The sequence below is a fragment of the Canis lupus genome, chromosome 36 (assembly GCF_003254725.2).
Source record: "Canis lupus dingo isolate Sandy chromosome 36, ASM325472v2, whole genome shotgun sequence".
Lineage (NCBI taxonomy): Eukaryota > Metazoa > Chordata > Mammalia > Carnivora > Canidae > Canis > Canis lupus.
The window spans coordinates 18,198,026-18,219,927 of record NC_064278.1 but is presented as its reverse complement, the minus strand read 5'-3'; the positions used below and the strand labels follow the sequence as shown (position 1 = coordinate 18,219,927).

The following is a 21,902-nucleotide window of genomic DNA, read 5'->3' as shown; positions in this document are numbered from 1 at the left end:
GTGGAGCAGGGAGTCCAATGTGGGACTTGATCCCAGGACCCTGGGATCATGACCTGAGCCGGGGACAGACGCTAAGCTGACTGAGCCATCTAGGTGCCCCTAACTTTTGTTTTCTTATTTATAAAGTAGGGGAATAAATATTAAGTGCTTAGAATGGTATCTGACAACTGGTAAATCTTAAGTGGTGGTTATTATCATCATCATTATCTGATGGAACACTGCCCTCTTAACACGGAGACTTAATCTAGTACTTCAGATATTAAATTGAATATTTTACTATTTACCGTGTATTAATTGTAAGTCACATGGCCTTTTTCTTTTATATTTGTGGTGTGGCTATAAAATGAGGTCTTCTATAAGGTCTATTAGAAAATCACTTATTTCTAATTGTGTTTACATCTGTGTGTGTATATCCTATAAAAGCTTGTATTGTCTAGATTTACTAGGATGAATAATCCTATGGTATAATCTCCAATTGGGTAGAAAAGCTTTGAAGATAATTTGGAAAACTGCTATGAAAAAATAGAAGGGAGGATTTAAAAAAGATTAGTTGAGATGAAAAATTAAAGATTAATTTTAAATAGGGGGAAGGGAGCTGTCATAGAAGAAAAATGATCCAGATCTGGTTTGAGGGAGGAGATACGGTTTGTGGGAAAGAGATTGCTTCGTGTATATATATTTTGTTTATAATAGGTAAAGGAAGAAAATTTGGTTTTATAACTTTCCCCTAGAGTGTTAACTTCTTTTGAGTAAGTCAGCAAGGTTATATTTCTGGGAATCCATGTCTGTAGTTTAGAACTATCTCCTTGACAGAAAAACTGGAAGAAAAAGGCTTGGTAGTTCTGATATGTCCTTAGGAATCTGAATAGTTATGAATGTAAAAATCTAATTAAAATAATATATGAGAGCTTTTAGGATTATCCTATAATTTTGTTTAGTGATTTTTTTTTTATGGCAGGTGAAACTGATTAAAGGGAAAATATAAAATAAACTTTAGAATCAAATGAAGTAATTTCATCAGGGCTTAAAAAATTGAAGGCAGAGAATATGAAAGCCTTTGATAAGACCAACAAAATCCTAATGATATGCTATTGATAAAGGAGAATATCTCATTTTATCAACAGAACTGTAATTTGTATTTATCTAATGTTATTTAAATTAAATATGCATATTCTAGACTTGATAAACCAGTTAAGAATGTATCTTAAATATTCTATTAGTTCTATTGATAAATAATTAGCCAGTTAGTCTTAGGAGGAAGCATTTAGCATTTTCTGATAATATTTTTAATAGAAATCTAGGCATGAACTGAGTTAATGCTTAACTAATATTGATTATACAGATTACCGTTGAGGCTTTCATTAATTCCATGTCAGCTGTGTTTATGTTACATATGATATGCCTGCTTTACTCCTTCACTTTTTATATGCTTTTAACATACTGCTGCATATTGCTGTTTATATATGCTTGAGTTAAATGGATTTATATTTTCCAGTTTTAACTGAATAACCTTAAAAGTGGACAAGTGGCTTTAATATCAGTAAATTGACTAGAAGAGAAAATAGAAGTAGTACTTTTTTTTTTTTTTTAAGATTTTATTTATTTATTCATAGAGATGCAGAGAGAGAAAGAGAGGCAGAGACACAGGCAGAGGGAGAAGCAGGCTCCATGCAGAGAGCCTAACATGGGACTCGATCCAGGGTCTCCAGGATCACGCCCTGGGCTGCAGGTGGCCCTAAACTGCTGCACCACCGGGGCTGCCCCAGAGTAGTTACTTTCTATCTGTTATTGATAACACTGAATCTTGCCCTTTTTTTGTGTGTTGTGGCATATTACCTAATATTGAGCTATCATAATTTTTTAAGACATTTATTTGAGAGAGATAAAGCATGTACCCACAAACGGGGGAGGGGCAGAGGGGTCATGACCTAAGTTAAAAGGCAGACAATTAACGGACTGAGCCACCCAGGCACCCCTGAGCTATCATAATTAACAAAATTAAAATTGTTTATCTTCTATATGTATTTGTGTTTTATAATATTGTATAATCAATTAGAGTGTATATGCTTAATATTTATGGGGTACATAGTCATAGCTTTACTAATAGCAGTGCTGTATAGTCAAAGACTTGGAGATCCCTGGCTGGCTTTATCTTTCTAATAAAAGCAGCCAAACTCTTTAAAGTCAACAGTGCTATTTAGTGGTGGCTGTGGGAAGTCAGTTTCATCTAAACCTTCACCATACTCCTGTACCTCGGGGGTTTTGCTTCTATCATATTCCTTCTCCTTTTTTTGGCATTTCTTTACTTAATGTGTATTAATAATATGTTAAACTGTATCTTTCTCTCAATTTTGTGTTTGTCCATAAGCTATGCCAGAAATTTAGTCTGTGTAACCATATCACATGAGTGTGTTTGTGTCATGTGTATTTCATCATTTAAAGTTTCTGTTTTCCTTCCTTCAAGTCTTGTCCAGATATGTAGGTAATTTTTTTCATTTCTGTATCCCTTTGTTTTATTAGGGTAGGCCTTGAAACCAACCATAAATATGAGACAGTACTGTCATATACGAGGCCAGATGAAAAATTTAAACATTTTGAGGTAGAGAGTAAATATATAATTTTTAAAAACTAGTAGTGTTTATAAAGTTCTTAATGTGTGTGCAAGTCTCCTAAAAATTTCTATTTACAGCACTTAAGTTTTTTGCATTTAAATTGCTTTCTCTTACATACCCAAAGTCATGTTTAAGCATATTCATTTTTTATATTGCTAGTGTATATTATACATGTATTGCTACTAGACATGTTAAATCTGCTTTTGTTGGCTAGGTTAGGAATTTCACTGACATTTTTATAATGCTTGCTTTCCCAGCATAACTCTTGGGAAGTGTTGTATATACTTGTTTCCAATTCATCTTCCATTCTTTTGAATCTATTCCAGGCAGGCGTGTGTCTTAACATCTCTACTGCAACAGCTTTTGTCAAGATCACCAGTAATTACCACATTTTTACATCCAAAAGTCATTTCCTAGTCTTCTTTTTACTTGACTTACTTACCAAGCATTGACACCTCTGATCATTTCTTGAAATGATTGCTTTACTTGCTTTATGGACACTAGTTTGCTCCTGTCTTACTGCCTGGTTCTTTTTAATCTCAAATTTTTACTTGTTAACTTTGAAATGCCCCAAAGTTTCTGCCTATCCGCACTCCATTCCAGGTCACCTTCAATAACCAACTATATATGTTGATGATGTCCAAATTTATAACTGCAGGCTATACTTTTGCCTGAACTCAAGACCCATAAACTGCCTGATTAGCATCGTCATTTGGTTATTTCTTTGGCATCTCAAAACTTTCATATGTGAAAATGGCACCCTGATTGGCACCCCCCACACACACACACACATACACACAGTCTTTTTCTATTTAGTTTACCCTATCTCAGTTAATGGCACAGGACAGTTATTTAACAACCCTGTTGTTAACCCTATTAGCAAATGTCTTTGACTCTACTTAAAAAATACTTAGTGACCAATCCTTACTACTCCTTATGAACATCTTAGTTTTAGGCCACTGGCATCTTCTGCCTTGGTAATTATATAATAGCTTCCTAATTTAATTAGTCTTCCTACTTCTGCCTTTGCCTCCCAACAGTCTCTTTAGTGCAGTATCCAGAGTGATCTTGAATTTATTTTAATAAAATATAACTTAAATTATATCACCCCTCTACTCTTAATCCCTTGGTGGCTTCTCTCTTAATGAAATGTAAAGTCCTTATAATGGTCTACAAGGTATTATACAATGTGTAACATCATATATAATCTTATCTCAACCTCGCCTTCCATATTTTTTACCTTTGTGATCTTATCACTTACTACACTTTATCCATATTCATTTCATTCTAGCCACACAGGCCTCCTTGCTTTTCCCTGAATATATCAAGCAAACATCTAACTTGCTTTTCCTTCTGCCTAGAATACTTTCCTCCACCGCACTTGATCCTTTGCCTCTAGGCAGTTTTCTCTGACTACTCTAAAACAGTCAGTACTTTACTCCTTTTGCTTCCTTGTCTCTCTTTACCATTTTTTCCCATAACATTTTATCACCTAAAATACTGTGTATGTACTTACTTGTTCTGTCTTCTTCCAACTAAAAAGGAAACTTGATAAAGGTATGAACTTCAGTCTTGTTAATTGTTTTATTCTTAGAACTAAAAACAATGACTGGCACATTGTGGTCACTCACACACTTATTTGAGTAAATAACATTGTATTCTAAACTTTAATTTATGGACTTAATTTTTGGAGCACACTCCTCTTAAGGGTTTTGTTTTGTTTTAAATTCCTGTGTTGGGGGAAGGTGTTAAAATTGATTACATAGGAACTAGAGAGGAAGCCACAACAAAAGAAGTTGACACAGAATTCCTAAGTAATCTCCTGTAGATTACTTTTAAAAGATTTATTTAGAATAATATTTAGATTGAAGTATAGTTGAATATAAGTATATTGAGTGTAAGTACTTATATTGAGTACAGTATGTTGAATCACATTCAGAAAAATGTAAAATCATGTGTATAACTTGATGAATTTCCATAAAATGAACACCTAGGAAAAATTACCACCCAGATCAAGAGAATGGGATATTACCAATAACCCCGCAATCTCCCTATACCTGTCATTACCCCTCTTAAAGGTAGGCAGTCCCCATACAGTAGTTTCATTTATTGTTTTGAGCTTTATGTAAATGGAATTTTGAGAGGGAGAAAACTCACGCTTTTTGTTTAAAATTATGTTTGTGACATTTGTTTCTGTTGCATATAGCTTGTTAATTTTCATTGTTTTCAATTTCGTTGTATATGAATAAAAGTATCATGATTTATTTTCTGTTCCAATACTAGTGGATATTAGAATTGTTTCGTTTTAAGGTGAATTTTTATACTTTTGGCGTCGTGTATATGCATTTCTGTTGGAGTAAAATTGCTTGAGATATAGAGTATATATAGGTTTAGTTTTAGAAGATATGGTCAAAAGAATTTCCAAAGTTCTATTGATATACACACCTCCCAGTAGTGTAGAAGGATTTCATTTCCATTGCTTTGTCAGGAGTTGGCCTGGTTTGTTTTGAATTTTAGCCATCTTGGTAATATGTAGGATATTTCATTGTGATCTTAATTTTAGTTTTCCTGATACCCAATAATATTGGGTACCTTTTCATACTTGTATGGGCCATTTAAAAAAATATTTTATGTATTTATTTGACAGATAGTGCACAAGGAGGAGTGGGAGAGGGAGAAGCAAGTTCCCTGCTGAGCAGGGAGCCTGACATGGGCTCTATCCCAGGACCCTGGCCAGGATTATGACCTGAGCCAAAGGCAGAGTGTTAATGGATTGAGCCACCTAGGCGCCCCCATAAATAGTAGATTTCTCAGAATAAGTGGGTACCACATGTAGGACATTAATAGTGCACAGTAAAAAATATTTTCCTATCATCTACGCTAAGATATTAAGGAAGATGTAACCTTGACTGCCTAGTACCAAAGACTTATTTTAAGGTGTCTATAATTAAATTGGTATGCAGTTGGCAAAGGGGAATTATTTTGGATTTATTGGATTAATTATTTTTAAGGTTCTGAAATACCCCAGATTGTGTATGAGCAAGTGAAGTGATAAAAATTGGTATAACACTTGTTGGGAGTTAATCTATTATTTTTAGTGAGCACTTTGTAGTCCTGTCCCTATGAAATAAGACAGAAGGAGCATAGAAAAGTAGAGGGCAAAATTTTTCCAGATTATTATTACCTACATGGGATGTTCCTCTTTAGGGAAGGTTTGTTCATTTAGTTAGATTGTGTTTTTTGAGCACTTTGAAGTGAAGCATTCATTATCTCAAGGGATGTATGAGCCAATAAATGTAATTCTATCATAAGCATGTATAGAGGAGGTGATATTTGAACTAGCCTTGAAGAATAAATGGAGATTAATTAGATGAAGAAGGAAAGAACTAGGAAACAATCTAGGTAAGATGCACACGTAAGACCTGACATTGAGAAAGGGCTTATGTTCTGGAAATGATGAGAATTTTAGTGTTTTTAATACTAAAGCTGGAAAAGCAGGTTGGGGCCAAATTGAGAACATTCTTGAATACCAAATTAATGAGCTTAGTCTTTATACTGTAGAAAATAGAGAATTAGTATAAGTATGGTTATCAGGAAAGTGCCATTAGATTTTTATTCAGGAAGAAAATTCTAGAAACTGGAGAAGATAGATTGGCAAAAGAAGATGATGAGAGACTGGGAATGAACTGACAGGAGTAACCTAGAGTTTGATAGTTTGAGAAATGAGCTGGTTTGTAATGCTGTAAACCAAAGGGGGTTGCAAGGAGAAGGTTTGGTAGGTAGACAGATGTGTTCAATTTACATGTTAAGTTTTATGTGCCTGTGTTGTATTCAGATTCCGTAAGAAAGAAAACTAGAATATGAGTATTCATGTCTATGACCCATTGTTTAAACGGATTTTGTAGGTTCAATAAGAGAATTAGCAATAGGAGCAGGAATGTGCATCTCCTCAGTCAAGTTGCATTTCATTGCCCTCTCTCATCAGTTGCTTTTTTTGGTTCTGTGTTGTCTGTAAATCTTTCTTTGGTCTCTCTAGACTCCTTATCCATTCTTGATATCTGTATTTGTCCTCCTTTTTACCTGCTGTCTTATCACAAATAATGTAAGATGAGCTGCTTTAAAAACATCTGATAGAATTCCTCATTTTTTAGACTTCAAACATATCCAACTCTGGATATGTGATATCCTTATACTGTGTCTTTTATCTAACTCATAAAGCTAGTACTGTGCGATATTTGTGCAGGTACTTAAATATTTTGTCTTAGTGATGCAAATGGACATCTGATTATAAAGGAACAGAGGTCAGTCAGTACTCATTTATGTTGTGTATTTGGAGGAGCTTTATACATAGTCTAATTCTCATCCTTTCACTAAAGAATGAGAAACCAATTTTCCCTTAATTTCTGGCCATCGAATTCTCTTTGGGTCTGGAGACTAGTTAGTTCATGGCATATAGTAGCTAATTATGTACTGGATGAATGAATGTGCGTGTATCTTTTCTTACCTCATGTAATAAAGGGAATCGTGGCTGTGCTCCATCAGCTAAACCTGTAAGTGCAGTGGCTCATCATCCACTCCCCACTTTTTAGGAATTTCAGTCCTGTGTTTTCAACCTCTCTGTAGTGGCTCTTTCTCATAAGCATTTAAACATGTTCAGGTTTTTCCTGTCTTTTTTTTTTTTTTTTTTAATTTATGATAGTCACAGAGAGAGAGAGAGAGAGAGAGACGTTTTTCCTGTCTTTAAAAACAAAACACTCCCTCCCCTTAACTCTCCTTTTTAGTCCCATTAAGCTACTGTCCTAAGTTTTTGTCTCTCTCAAACCAGACTTATTCTTCTTTTTTTTTTTTTAAGAGTTTATTTATTCATGAGAGACACACACAGAGAAAGAGAAAGAGGCAGAGACACAGGCAGAGGGAGAAGCAGGCTCCATGCAGGGAGCCTGACTTGGGACTCCATCCTGGGTCCCCAGGATCAGGCCCTGGGGTAAAGGCAGTGCTAAACCGCTGAGCCACCCAGGCTGTCCTCAAACCAGACTTCTTGAAAAACTTAACTGTACTTATTATTAAACACTTTCTTACTTCTTGCCTATGTTCTTAGTTTCTTCATCTGCAGTATTTGATGTTGACTACTTCCTTTCTTTCTTGAAACACATTCTTTCCTTTCTTTGATGTAGCACATTTCCTGGATACTAATTTCCTTTGCAGATTCCTCCTCATCTGCTATTTTCTTTTCTCATCCTATTTATAATTCTGAAGTGACTAACCTACTTCTCTGGATGGACTCCATCACTGAGATTTTTTTTTTCTTAAATTAACTTATTTTAGAGGGGGCCAGTGCATGTGATCAAGGGGAGGGGCAAAGGAAGAGGGGAAGAGAATCTTAAACAGACTCCTTGCTGAGCGTGGAGCCTGATGCAGGGCTCAGTTTCACAACCCTGAAATCATGATCTGAGCCAAAACCAAGAGTTAGACACTTCACCAACTGAACCACCCAGCACTCTTGTATTGATCATTTCTTTATCTCTAGCACTTCTTTTTTTGAACTCCAGAGCTGTAGGTCCAACTTCTTTACTTGTATGTCTCATTAGCAGTTCAGACTCCGTGGTCTTGAACCTTGAACCCATTAATTTTCCTTCTTTCCCTCTACTTAGGCCTTCTCCAGTATTTCTTGTCTTAGTGAATGGTACCACTATCTACCCTGTTGTCCAGGCCAGACTGATCTCTCTTCTTCCTTTTCTCCCTGATTCTTAGTTGTGGTTATTCTGATAAAATAAACTAGTTTTAAACTTTTTGAGGCATTTTTAAATTTATTTTTATTTTAATTTTTTTGAGGCATTTTTTTAAATTGTTGGTTATATATTCTAATTTTCATTAGTTTAAATTCAGAACTTACTGGACACATTTTTTTAAAGACTATTTTTACCTTACTTATTGGTGACTGATATAGACCTAAAATAATAAAGTTTCTGGTAAGATTTTTAGTTTACATTAATCAAAATAAAAATCTGCAAGACTTTGTTTTACCAAAGATGGTTATATTCAGTGATTTGTTCTAAATCCTGTATTGTTTCTTTAAAAAAGTTTTCTGAGATGAAAAAATGTCTTAGTTTCACATAGAAAATTATATTGTATTATTACTGATATAAACAAATGACATAACTTCCTGCCATGTCCACTCTAACCTACCATTGCATCCTCATTTTTGCTTCCCAGTCTGGTTTGTAACATAACTCCCTGAAAACAAACTGTCTCAAATTTCTGTACCCTCTTCCACAGTGATATTATGTCTACTATAGATATTTTAGTAATAATTGACTTAATTTAAAGCTTAAACTTGTAACAGATTCAAGTGAATGATCCCTTCTTTTGCATTTACATAGTACCTATAGATAGGGATGATTGATTAATACAGGTTATGAAAAAGAAGTATAAGGCATTAGAATTTGTTCCAATCTGTATTAACTGTTGGATTTATTGACTCGTTGGAAGTTTCAGATTCCTTATGTCTCAACTTGCTAAAAAAAAAAAAAAATTTACTTGTTTTCCTTAATTTTTTAAAAAGCAAGCTTTCATGCTTGCTTCATTTCCTTTTTGGCTGAATTCTTTGATATTTAGAATAAAAGAGAAATTGTTTTATAAGAATAAGTCACAATAAGGACCAATGGTTATGTTCCACAAACATAAGTTTTGACTTTTACATAATATTCACTTTACCTTAGAGAGGCTCAGTTCTCATGCTTTTTGGGCCAGTGGGCTGCTTCTCATCTGTATTTGCTTTTTTCTTTAGATATTAGGATCAAGGAAGAAGAACCTGATCCTGAAGAGTGGCAGCTCAGTGGCGATTCTACATTGAATACCAATGATTTAACACACTTAAGAGTACAGGTGGTAGATGAAGAAGGGGACCAACAACATCAAGAAGGAAAAAGACTTCGGAGGGTAGCTTGCACCTGTCCCAACTGTAAAGAAGGTGGTGGGAGGTATGCACACATGAAACATACTTTTTTTTTTTTTTTAAGGCTGCTAATACCATCATCCTAATTTTTGAAATACTGCATGCTGTATCAGTTATGGGAAATTATTCATTACATGATCATTTTGTGTGTATGTCTGTATGAGTGTGGCAGGAAAAGTTAGAGAACAAAAATATAAGATAGAATTTTCAGATCTAAATGCCTTTTTAAACACTAAAGTTTCTTAATTTGCCTTAAAAAAAAATGTAACAGATGCCATTTAATAGACCCATATCAGAAATTAGCCTATTTGCAAACCAGCAATGAGATTTGCCTAAATACAGATAAAAAGTTGATTTTTAGCTTGAGAATAGCAATTATATAAAAATAAGAAGTTCAGAAATAGTTGATAAGCATAAACATTTTCTATTTTCAACAGAAATGAACAATAAGCCTTAATGATGGAATTTTTTAAAAAAGTGGAACTGTAGTATTTTAATTCAGTGCTTTAAAAAAATAAACGTTAAGAGAGAATAACATGACAGGAAAAACTAAAAACAGATCACTGATTTTATGAAATGTGAATGGATGGGTTAAGCTTAATAATTAAGAACTTGAAACTCAGATCATATTTAAAAAACATAAAATCCAGCCTTATGTTGATTTTTAAGGAACATCTCAAATAAATTGGCACAGGAATGTTGAAGATAAAGGGATGGGAAAAGATTTATTAGGCAATGTTAATAAGACTTGGATAACAATGTTACTATTAGGCAATGAAGGATTAAGGGGAAAATCATCAAATGGACAAATAGGGGCAGGTTTTTAAAAATAATACCATAACTTTGAAATACATAGAGCAGGAACTGCTAGAACTCGAAAGACATACTGATCAAATCCTCCTGGTAATAGTGAAAAGCCTTAACACGTCCCTCCAAGAAATGCACTGTTGAAGTAGACAAAATATACTATTAAATTGGTTAATGAGCTTGATCTGATGGAAATAGAGCCTTTCTATCTGCCTTTGAGTTGGTGCTGTTGGTTGATTTGCACACTGGCCAGCCCATTCGCAATGATGGTAATAATGACTAATAACTGCTAACATTGAGAGTTTTTAAGACAGTCTCATAAGTGAGGCACAGAGAGGTTGAATGACTCTTATGAGCAACACGCAAGTGGGATTTGGGCCCAGTCTTACTCCAGAGCCTTAACCACTCTACTGTACTTACTGCCTCACAAGCAGATTTGCTTTTACATCTGATCCTTAGGTATTTGTATTTAATGGTAATTATTTAATTGTTTGAAACATTATTTATTCTTTGAAATGTTTTGATCAATTTAAATACGGAATTCTGGTAAGGCAATAATGTTTCTGAAATTTATTCTCCTTTTTAGAAGAACTTTTAAGATAAATTATTCATGAAAGTCAAATCTAAGTGAGGGTCAAGGTTTGGCCTATGTTTTACTTACTCATTTTCTTGAAAATGAAAATCCTTTAGATTTGTGTTTATTAAACTAATACATGCTCATAAAAATTCAGAAATATAGAATAATATTAGAAGAATACCAAACTTCTATCCCACAACCAGATAACCATTATAACATTTTTGTATATATCCTTCCAGACTTTACATATCTTTTAAAGTGGAATCATCTTATTCTTACTGTTGTATGTGTCTGCTCTTATTTTGGAAATTTTTGTGACCATATTTCCAAGTCTATATAGAGTCTGTATCAATTTTTTAGTGGCTGTTATGCTATTGTATGGATGCATAAGAATTTAACATCTTTTTTGAGTTTATTATTGTCATTCCAATCCTTACACATACATTTTTGCGCATTTTTCTGATTACTTCATCAGTGTAAGTTGACAGAAATGAAATTGTTGGATCTGTATCAAGTTATACTCCTACCAGTGGTGTATGAAAGCATCTGCTTTTCCACACCCTTGCCAACAGTGAAGTTCACATTTTTTAATAGCTTTTTAGGGCTGACAGATGAAAAATAATTCCTCATTATTGTTTCATTTATTTTTGTTATGTTGTGAGATTCATTTTCTGATATATTATTTTACCATTTTAAAATTTCCTATGTGAATTGTCTTTTGTGAATCTGTTAAGAATTTGTGTGTTTAACTGTCATATATGCAGATATTTTTTCCTAGTTTTACATTGCCTTTCAACTTTGTCAGTGGTTTGCGTAATGCATTAACACAAGTAAAAGAAGAATTCCACCACTTAAAAGTTTGCAAACTTTGTTTTATGCACAGGATTTTTGGTTGGTCAGTCTTTATGAAATACTTTACCAAAAAAGACTTAACTTTTATTTTTTTCTAGAACTTTGAGGAGTTTGTTTTTTAAAAAACTTATTTTTTTCAATCAAAGCTGAAGTTCTTAAGAAAAAACTATATTATTTCTTAGAGCTCATTTGAACAAACTTCAGTTAACATATATGTGATAGACACAGTTGTATCATTGACAGTTGTTGATTCTAATTAATAGAAGCATAGCATATAGTAAATCCAGAATATTCCAAAGTGTTCAGCAAAAGTGAAAATAGGCAGTGCTTTAAAAATTAAAAAAAAAATTAAAAAAAAATAGGCAGTGCTTTAAAATTTAAAAAATTTTCCCCTTCACCTATATTCTTTTTATATGTGTGTATATGTATGTGTATATATGTATAAAGTGTCATCTTTAGAGAACAAAATTTTGTTTACCTCTTGAGCAAGGTGTAAAAGATAGTTAAATATTTAAAAATTGTATTCATCTGGGCATTTAACCAATATTTATTAAGCATAACCAGCCTTCAGAAACCTTTTACTCTAGTGGGAGAGACACATAATTTTAATAAAGTAAAATAAATTATAAAAGCATTATTGTTATGTTGGTTTTGTGTGGATTAAACATCAATCCATATTTTAAAATTTTTCTTCTCTGTCAGCATTTCAGTTGATGTCTCATTTCTCCCATCCCAAACAAAAGAAAGTACTTGATGTACTTAACTTTTCTTAATTTCCATACTGAGAATTTAGCTTTACTTATTCTGTGTCACTCTGCCTTGGCATTGTTTAAGTTTAGGCAATCAGGAATAGAAACTTAAAATAGTTTTTTCTAGGTTGTATAAGAGTTATTAGTGGTCTGATTATGTGAATCAAGAAGAAAACTTATGGCTAAATCTTTTATTACCGTTTTATTTGTTGAGAAAGTTCTCTTCTTTCATTTCATATGCCATAAATCCATATCTAGCATATCTAGATCTTGAATAAAATTTCCTTTTTAAACAGAAAATTGGACCCAGGTATTGGGTTTTTCCCTTAATTACATATATTTGTGTGCATCCTTGTCCCCATTTTTTTTTTTCCTTGATGCCTGTCCCATTTTCAAATAGTATTTCTTGTTTTCTCATAATTCAATTGAAAATATCTTTCCCGGGCTTTTTGGTTCTTTGAGAACCCAGATTCGTTACTGTAATTTGTTACAGTCTTGTGCTTTGTTAGTGCTCTCAAGCTAAATTTTGCTAAGTTAGTAAAGTAGCACTTTCGAGTTTATAAAAGCACATCAATTCACTTGAGTGGTATGCTTATTAGCATATAGGAAAAAAGTCATGAGTACAAGAGTGAACTGAATTGGGTTCTCTGTGAAATTGCTATGGTGAACACAATGTGTAAAATTGGTTTGTACACCAATAATCACAAACATTGCTTTTTCTTAGGGCTGTTTAAGAATAAAATAAATTTTAAAAGCTAAATTAAATGGAAATACTGGCTTTGGTTAATACTTTGGCATTGCAGGTGAGCCAGAAAAACCTGTTTCACTCAACTCAGCTCTTGGAAGAGAGTTGTAGAAATTGGGGGTGGACTGGAGCAGGAACTAGAATTGTGTTAGATTATGACGTCCTTGCCCTTAAGACAACAGCATGACTCCTCCTTGTCTTTACTTATGCTATTCCTCTGCCTGGAATGCCTTCCCTCCTTTCTATCTAAATCCTACCCACCTCTTCCACGAAGCCTTCTCTAACTACTGGAGCCCACATTGATGTCTCCCTGTTCAGAACACCTATGGCATCTAACAGCCAGCACTGCACCGTTTAGCACTGTTTGTCCTATGGCAATTTCACATGCTACTGAGTGTGAGTACATTAAAATATAAATGTGGGGAAATATGCATTTTTCCAGTAAAATTTGAAAAACAATAGGTATATTATATAAAGGAGGATTTGCAGGCTTAAGGAAAGTTTACAGGCTATACCTATACTGTGAGATTGGGGGAGGAGGGGAAGTCGGGGGTCTTAAATGTACTTTTTTTTAATCTCTGAGAAACATTGCAGAGTTTATATGATTTTGACAGTGAGTCTAAAGTGTCATGTTTTTTATAAACTCATTTATTTTTTATTCAGTAACTAGCCTAATTTTTCTTTCTTTTTTTTATAGCTTGAATAATAACATTTTCTATAGTGTTTAATACCATTTGAATATCAGTTCTGGAATCAAGTTTTCTTCTTGCTTAGCCTAAAATACTGAGTTCATTCATCTAAGCACATATCTCCCAAACCTTATTCTTGGTATCAAATACTAAAATGTAACAAATGTCAAATTTTGCGCTGTGGAGAACTGTATTTTATTATATCTCTGATGTATATAGTTTGGGGTATTTTTGCATGGTTAATATGAAGAGAATTTTAACTGTAAAGATAATTTTGATTTATATTTATTTCATATAGTGCTAAAGGAGCTGAGATAATAGGTTTGTCTAGATTTTTTTCCTTTGATTTGTCTCCAGGTCAGTGTATACTTAGGATATGGCTATACAAATAAATGAATAAATATGCTTAAGTCATTTTAATTTAAAGTCCGCTTAAGGTGCCTGTTTTTTAATTGTACCTGTTACTAATTATGCAGTCATTTCTTGGTTTTTATTTGATTTTTAAATTAGCTGACATCATGACTTTGAATAGACCATTTAGTTTCTTATACAGCTAACTTAATGTGCATTGGGCCTATGCATTGAATTTGTGAATGGTTCTGACCAAATAACAAATAGCTTTATTTATACATTCTTTATGAAATGTCCTTTTAAATTATGTAATTCTTGAGCATATTTACATTTGGACAGCAATCACATTAATTCTGAAGTAAAAGTAATAAACAATACTTACATGTTTGAGACATACATTTTATTTAAATTGATTTTAAATGGTCTTGGTTTCTGATTGACCTCATGGTGATAATGTCTTCTATATTCAACACAGGGTTGTAATGATATACGTGGTAATGTTTATTCGAGTATTTTCATAGAAGTATATATTATTCTTGTGTGTTTTTTAGAGGTACCAATCTTGGGAAAAAGAAGCAACACATTTGTCATATACCAGGATGTGGTAAAGTCTATGGGAAGACCTCACATCTGAGAGCTCATCTGCGTTGGCATTCTGGGGAGCGCCCTTTTGTTTGTAACTGGATGTTCTGTGGTAAAAGATTTACTCGAAGTGATGAATTACAGAGGCACAGAAGAACACATACAGGTTACTAATATTTACTTCTAACGGACAAAAATAAATGATAAGGCTACATACTACCTTGAAGTTTTTTTTTTTTTTCTTAGCATACCTTACTAATCTGGATCTTTTAAAATATGACTGGTTACATCCAATTGTTATCTTAAGTAACACCAATTTAAAAATAATAATTCCCAATAAGCCAATATGGTTTCTCTTCTAAAATAGCGTTTTATTTTATGTGGGCTTTGGTTAGCTTTTAACATCCCACCCCCAACCCCCTTTTTCAGTTAGCTTTTTTGTTTTGCTTTAACATTGTTTAATGTCTTAGGGCACATTTATGCTATTCTTATTTGTTAGGTTAACATTTTAAAGATTAATTATTTTCTTTTAGAGTGATAGAGTCCAGGGGGTAGGGAGGGGCAGAGGGAGAGAATGTCTTAAGCTGACTCTTTGCTGAGCTCAGAGCCAGATGCAAAGTGATCTTACAACCCTGAAATCATGACCTAAGCGGAAACCAAAAATTGGCCACTTAGCCAACTGTGCCACCCAGGCACCCCTATGTTAACATTTTAGATTAGTTGTCTCCTTTACTTTTGATCTTTCTTATTCTTGTTCCTCAATACTACAAGAATAATTGATTTTTTTTGATAAATTCAAGCATTCCATCTTTTAATATCTGTGAGATAAGCAAAAAACATTTCATTGAGGAATAATTAAGGCATTAGTGATGGAAAGACTCTCTTCATTTAATTGTTTCCACACAGTATTGTGTGATTATGTGAAATGAGCCTAGAGTGACCCAACTAAATCCTAACTTAATATATCTTAGAGATGCTTTCCTCCTGCTACCATATAATGGTCAAGGTGTTTGAACAATCTGTGCTCAACACTGAAGAATTGAAAAATATCTATTTGTAGTCTCTAGAGAGCTTAGAAGGAAAAAGCATGGTGAAATGAAAGGCAGTGTCGGTTTTGAAGTCTTCTAGATCTGGACTCAAATCCAGGTTCTCTGTTAGATTAGGGAGATAAACTGTCTCTGCTTTCACATCTACATTGTGTTTAAATATATAAAATAACCTATGAGGTATGTATTAATACTTCATAGTATTATTTTATGTCTCACTTGTCAGGTATGGATACGGATGAGCTTATTAACCTCTTTGAAACTGTAACAATGTAAGAAAGTAGAGTATGCTCAGAGGCAGAGGTCATTATTGCTTGCGATGATAAGACATAAATGGACAGTGGGCTGGGATAGTAGACCTTAAGATGGCCTGATAACAGAATTTTCCTCTGTGGTGGAATTTCATCAGGATATAAAAAGGAGTAATGTAAAAGGGGAAAAAAGGTCTGATCAAATAAATGTGAGAAACACTTGGTTAAACAGTTACTACAAGGAACTTCAAGGCAGCTCCCATTAGGACCTTTAATTGAACGTTAACAAGACTGTGCATCTCCAACATCGGGGAGATGCAGTATGTATGTGTAGCATTTCCCAACCTCCTGTGGTGGTTGTGCCATTTTCCATGGGACATCTCTCAGGATTAATTCCAAGAGAAATGTTGGGAAATGCTTTAGAAGAAGAGAATAGTATGTGAATAGAAGAGGTGAGAGAGAGACCATTTGCCACATGAAGATGAGATTCTCTCTCTCGCATTTCTGTTAAAGAATTAGGATTGTGCCACAGGTCCTCTTCCGTTAGGCAGTAGAGAATTAATTAGTTAATTTCTTTTAAAGATTTTATTTATTTGAGAGAGAGCAAATAGAAGCAGGGAAGCAGCGGAGGGAGAGGGAGAAGCAGGCTGAGCAAAGAGCCCGAGGTGAGGCTCAGTCCCAGGACCCTGAGATCATGACTGAGCCACCCAGGCACCCCAGTAGTAGAGAATTTCAACTTAAACTATTTAAACTATGAAGCAGTAGAGAATTTCAACTTAAACTATTTAGTTATCTGCAGGTTACTATTGCATACCACTTAGTATAATGGTGGAATTTTATACTGCAATACAAGTTAGTATTAAGATTTGTCTGACACTGATATATTGGGTTGAAGAGGGAGTAAGTCAGAGTGTCATTGACGCATAGTTCAGGTGTGAAGTCTGGTGAGGACCTACGTAGGGTGGAGATGCTGGACCAAGATAGGTAAGAATTTTGAAGAAAACAAAATACAAGATTTGTTTATTGATTCCTCTCTGGATTCTCTTTAAATTGACCTTTTGCTTTATCTTCCAGTAATTCTCTTGCATAGTAGGTCTTTGACAATAAAATTTGTCTTTTATATTTAAAAAACGTATTTTATTCATTCTGGGAAATAAATTTAGGCACCAGGATCTTAAATTAACTTTGACATAATAATATGTTAGGCTTGCTCTTGACTCTTCCAGCTAAAATCAAGTCATGTAGCCATCTCCATTATTCCTGGGATTACTCAGTCTTATTGGACCTCAAGCTTGTGTTTTTGCTTTAATCTAGAAGTAGTCTGTGTAGTTACTGGAATTCACATTTAAGAGTCGAAGGTTTAGTATCATGGGTAGGACATGTTAAGAATATCTTAAATATAGCTTAAAACAGTGTACTCTTTAAAGAAATATGTTACAGATGGTCATTTTTTAGCTGGATGGTATCTTGTAACATGTTTCAAAACAAACTGTTGGCATAGTTGAACTATTAAAGTCTCATCTGAGTATCCGTCTGTAATGTTTGAAGATTACCTCTCATTGAAGAGTAGAGATGACAGATTTATTTTGAGGAAAAATACTCTGAGAGAAATCATGCAAGGGCAGCTCATGATACTAAATACAGTTTTAACTGAACTCTGCTTCCTGTCCCTGTCAGTGTTGGCCTTCTTTCTTTTTCAGCAAATGATCAATCTATTAATGTTGAATTTAAAAAACTAAGTAACTTAAATTTTTTTTTCCCCCACAGGTGAGAAGAAATTTGTTTGTCCAGAATGTTCAAAACGCTTTATGAGAAGTGACCATCTTGCCAAACATATTAAAACCCATCAGAATAAAAAAGGTATTCACTCTAGCAGTACAGTGCTGGCATCTGTGGAAGCTGCACGAGATGATACTTTGATTACTGCAGGAGGAACAACACTTATCCTTGCAAATATTCAACAAGGTTCTGTTTCAGGGATAGGAACTGTTAATACTTCCACCACCAGCAATCAAGATATCCTTACCAACACTGAAATACCTTTACAGCTTGTCACAGTTTCTGGAAATGAGACAATGGAGTAAATATTACACAAATACTTATTCATTGTGGTTATTTTTATACAGTAGTGAGAAGAATATTGTTCCTAAGTTCTTAGATATCTTTTTATTGATGTGCAAAAATTTTTGGATTGACAGTAACTTGGTTATACATGACACTGAAATGCCTTACTTTGTATGATATTCCATAGTATATTAAAAATGGTAAAATTGCATGGGTTTTGTAGGTACTTTTGGAATCTAGAAGAAATGAAATTTTACCAAGTTATATAAAGAGAAAATTGAATTTAACAATGCGAATGGTAGTCTAACCAAATGCATCAATCCTGTGTGGTTTAGTGTAAAAATGAGAACATGTTGGTATTTATCTATTGTAAGATAAAAAAAAAAAAGTTGGTGGGTGAAAGAAATCATGTTATGATAAAAAAAATTTTTGTAATTTTCTTGATGACTGGAATTTTTATTATGCATAACTGACAAATCAAGTTTCCAAGCAAATGTTACATAGTGTAGGCTTTACTTAGCTTATCAATTTGTCATTTTGAAGCTAATTATTTTAATTAGGTTAACTATGTACAATATTTTAAGCATTACTCTTGTAAGATTTTGAAAACTACATTTTAACATGGAACTCTAGGGATAGTCACCTTTTAAATCCTGTTGAAAAGCCATGTTTAAGATTTAATTTGCCAAAATAATGTCTTGTTAATATTCTTTCAATAACGAAGTTGGGCAATATAACCAATGTTTAAAAAAAAAAAGTTTAAAATGTATAGGTTGAGGCATTTGGGTGGTAAGAAAATGTTACAGTGAATTATCCCTTTTCTTGAATATTGGAGGACCAAAAAAATAAGGTGTATTGCGTCTTAGCAGTGATTTTTTTTTTTTTTTTTTTTTTTTTAAATCCAATCTTGTTTCCAAAAACCATATGTCTGCCAGGGCCTTAAAAGCCATCATGTAAATTACCAGTAAAGTATAACATATGCAAACATAACAAAATCACTTCCATAGTGACGATACTCCAACCATATGGATATTAGTCATAGAAAACTAGAGGTTTATGATATTTTTTTAAGTCTTTTTTTTTTTTCGTCTAGGTAGTCAGTCTGCACTTAAATATCAACCATTTTCCTTTTTTGCTTCTTCCCTTTAAATTTATATGTATCCAGTACATTTAATTGAGAAATGTATGTTTTTTATTATGCTGTATTTTCTTTTATTTTTTAATTATTGTTTATATTTTCAATTATTAAAAAAATGTACAAAATAAAGTTTCATTGCTGGTCTTGTAAAAGCTATACAATTTTCCTAAATGTATACCTATAACTACAGCAGTTCACCTATTTCAAAAATTTGGAATTCTGTTCATTTGTTATTCTTAAGACCACCTCAAATTTAAAGGCTACCTTATTGTACGTTTAAAGTGTATTATAACAGTGTGGTAGTTAATAAAACACTATTTTTTTTCTTTTGAGTTTGTTGTATTCCTATGCATTTAAAATATTTGCAGTGGTATGGGGTAAGAAACATCTGTGTGGTTTATTTTTCTTCATCTTAGCCTTTTGGTCACAAAATCTTGATTTCAGACACTGAAATTATTGTGAGCAGGTATATTTACCTGGAAAGGGAAGAGTAGAGGCATTAACAGATTACTAATTTTCACCTGAGAATGAGCTAATTACTAAATAAAACTTTTGAAAAAAAGCTTTTAACTCTTAAGTCCACATTGATTCATGTTAATTGTAATAATGTTATTTTGCAAACCTTGTTGCCCTTGTTAAGGCAGTGCAGAATATTATGAATTGTTAAAAACTTGAATATGATAACATAAGACATACTTTGGTATGTAAACCATGGCAAGAGTTCTTTGAAAAAGTTATGTTTTGGATTTGTGTATGTCTAATCATGATAAAAGCAGAGTACAATATGACTATATTTTAGATATTTTTAAATTAAAAGTCCAATTACTTTCTACATGTGTACAGTGGGGTTAAAGACTAAGATTTCCATTGTCTGTTTTCCAGGCCCAATCTGACACTGTCAATAATATCTTTGAATGCATAGGACAACTCTAGATCTCCATACAAACACAGGCAGAGTTTTCTTAAATATGAGACTTAAGCTTGTGATGTGCAATAGGAAGTATTACTTGAATTACAGAAATTAATGGAATGTACAATTATTTTGAAGTTACAAGGATTAGAATTTGAATCTTTAAACTCCTTCAGATAACTTTTAGGACTTTTTTATTATTGAGAATGTGTGAAGAGGATTATGTGAGAGGGTTGCTCGCATGAGCAAAATACCCATTAAGTCAGGAGATTAAAAATCTTTTTAGAGTGTGATAGTAGAGATGTTTTTAAATAATATTGAGGTTTTACAGTAAGTTTTATAGAGTGTTCTTGATCCATGAGTTTCCAACCATATTTTATCTTAGAGCATGAATACAATGAAGAAAGTAAGTAGTTCTGAAAGTTATATAAGTAAGTTTTTGGATTTTAAAGAGTACCCACTAGGAATATGTGAGCTTTGAATCTTAACCAAAAAAAATCAGTTAATGTTCAGCCTCAGCCTAGCTGATTTCAAATATTTCTATTTTTGTATTTTAAAATGCTGAATATATTGATAATTTTTTCTAGTTATAGAATCTTAGTATTGAGTATATTAGTGCAAGTATAACTCTTTAATAGGTGTTTCATCAGTTGCTTTATTTTCAGGAAGGCTAGAGTGCATATTCAGTGTATTTACATGCAAACAATTCCTGTTTATCAGAACATACTTATCTGGTAGGCTAGATGTTTGTACACTGTATACCTTAATTTAAAGGAAATGTCACTTAAAATTTTATTTTCTGTATATTGAGACTTAATGACTTTGAGAAGTAATTCAATTAACCAAAATCCACATAAAGCTTTAAAGGAATACACCTATTGCAAAAAGTCAGGTGCCCTGTAAGTGACTTAGGGCAATATAGTGAAAATGCTTAAAATATTCAAAGTAGTGGAAATGCTTAAATAGTAAAAATACATGTACACATAAGTTGAAAGCATGTCAAACATATCATGGAAAATAGTACGTTAGCCAGTATTGTTCATCAGAAAATGCTGGGAACATTTAAAAACATCTACTGATCTTTGCTGCATTCTTGACCTAGTAACTCTACATTTCTGGGGATAGAGAATATATATGTATCTTGTAATCGCTCCTTAAGTGGCTCTGATAAACACTCCTGGGTTAGAATCACTTAAATAGAGCAAGCATCTTAGTATCCTAATAGTCCAAATCCTACTACTCTCATGAACCTATCTCTTGTCTTATTAAAAATCTTGTATTCAATATTGTTTGAAATTTGTGGTTATTATTACTATAGAGCACTTGGTTTTAGAATATGTTAATGTGTTGGTCATGCTACCCCATCAGACAATTTTTTTTCTTAAGATTTTATTTATTAGCGCGCATGAGTGTGCGCGTGCTGAGAGAGAGAGAGAGAGAGCGCGTGAGGGGCGGTGAGGGGTTGATGGAGAAGCAGATTCACCTCTGAGCAGAGAGCTGGATGCACAACTCAATCCAGGGACTCATGACCCAAGCCGAAGGCATATGCTTAACCAACTGAGCCACCCAGGTGC

The 21,902-nt window shown here is 33.3% G+C and overlaps 1 protein-coding gene across 1 annotated transcript in view; it reads left to right on the top strand.

The window, feature by feature from the left end:
• The window catches only part of SP3 (Sp3 transcription factor), a 54,840-nt gene extending 35,090 nt beyond the window's left edge, over positions 1 to 19,750 (top strand). Inside the window, exons 5-7 of the mRNA XM_035697056.2 lie at positions 9,400 to 9,592; positions 14,889 to 15,085; positions 17,984 to 19,750. Coding sequence (XP_035552949.1) covers positions 9,400 to 9,592; positions 14,889 to 15,085; positions 17,984 to 18,300 — 707 coding nt within the window. The 3' untranslated portion in view covers positions 18,301 to 19,750. The remainder of the gene's footprint in view (positions 1 to 9,399; positions 9,593 to 14,888; positions 15,086 to 17,983) is intronic.
• Positions 19,751 to 21,902: the final 2,152 nt, after the last annotated feature.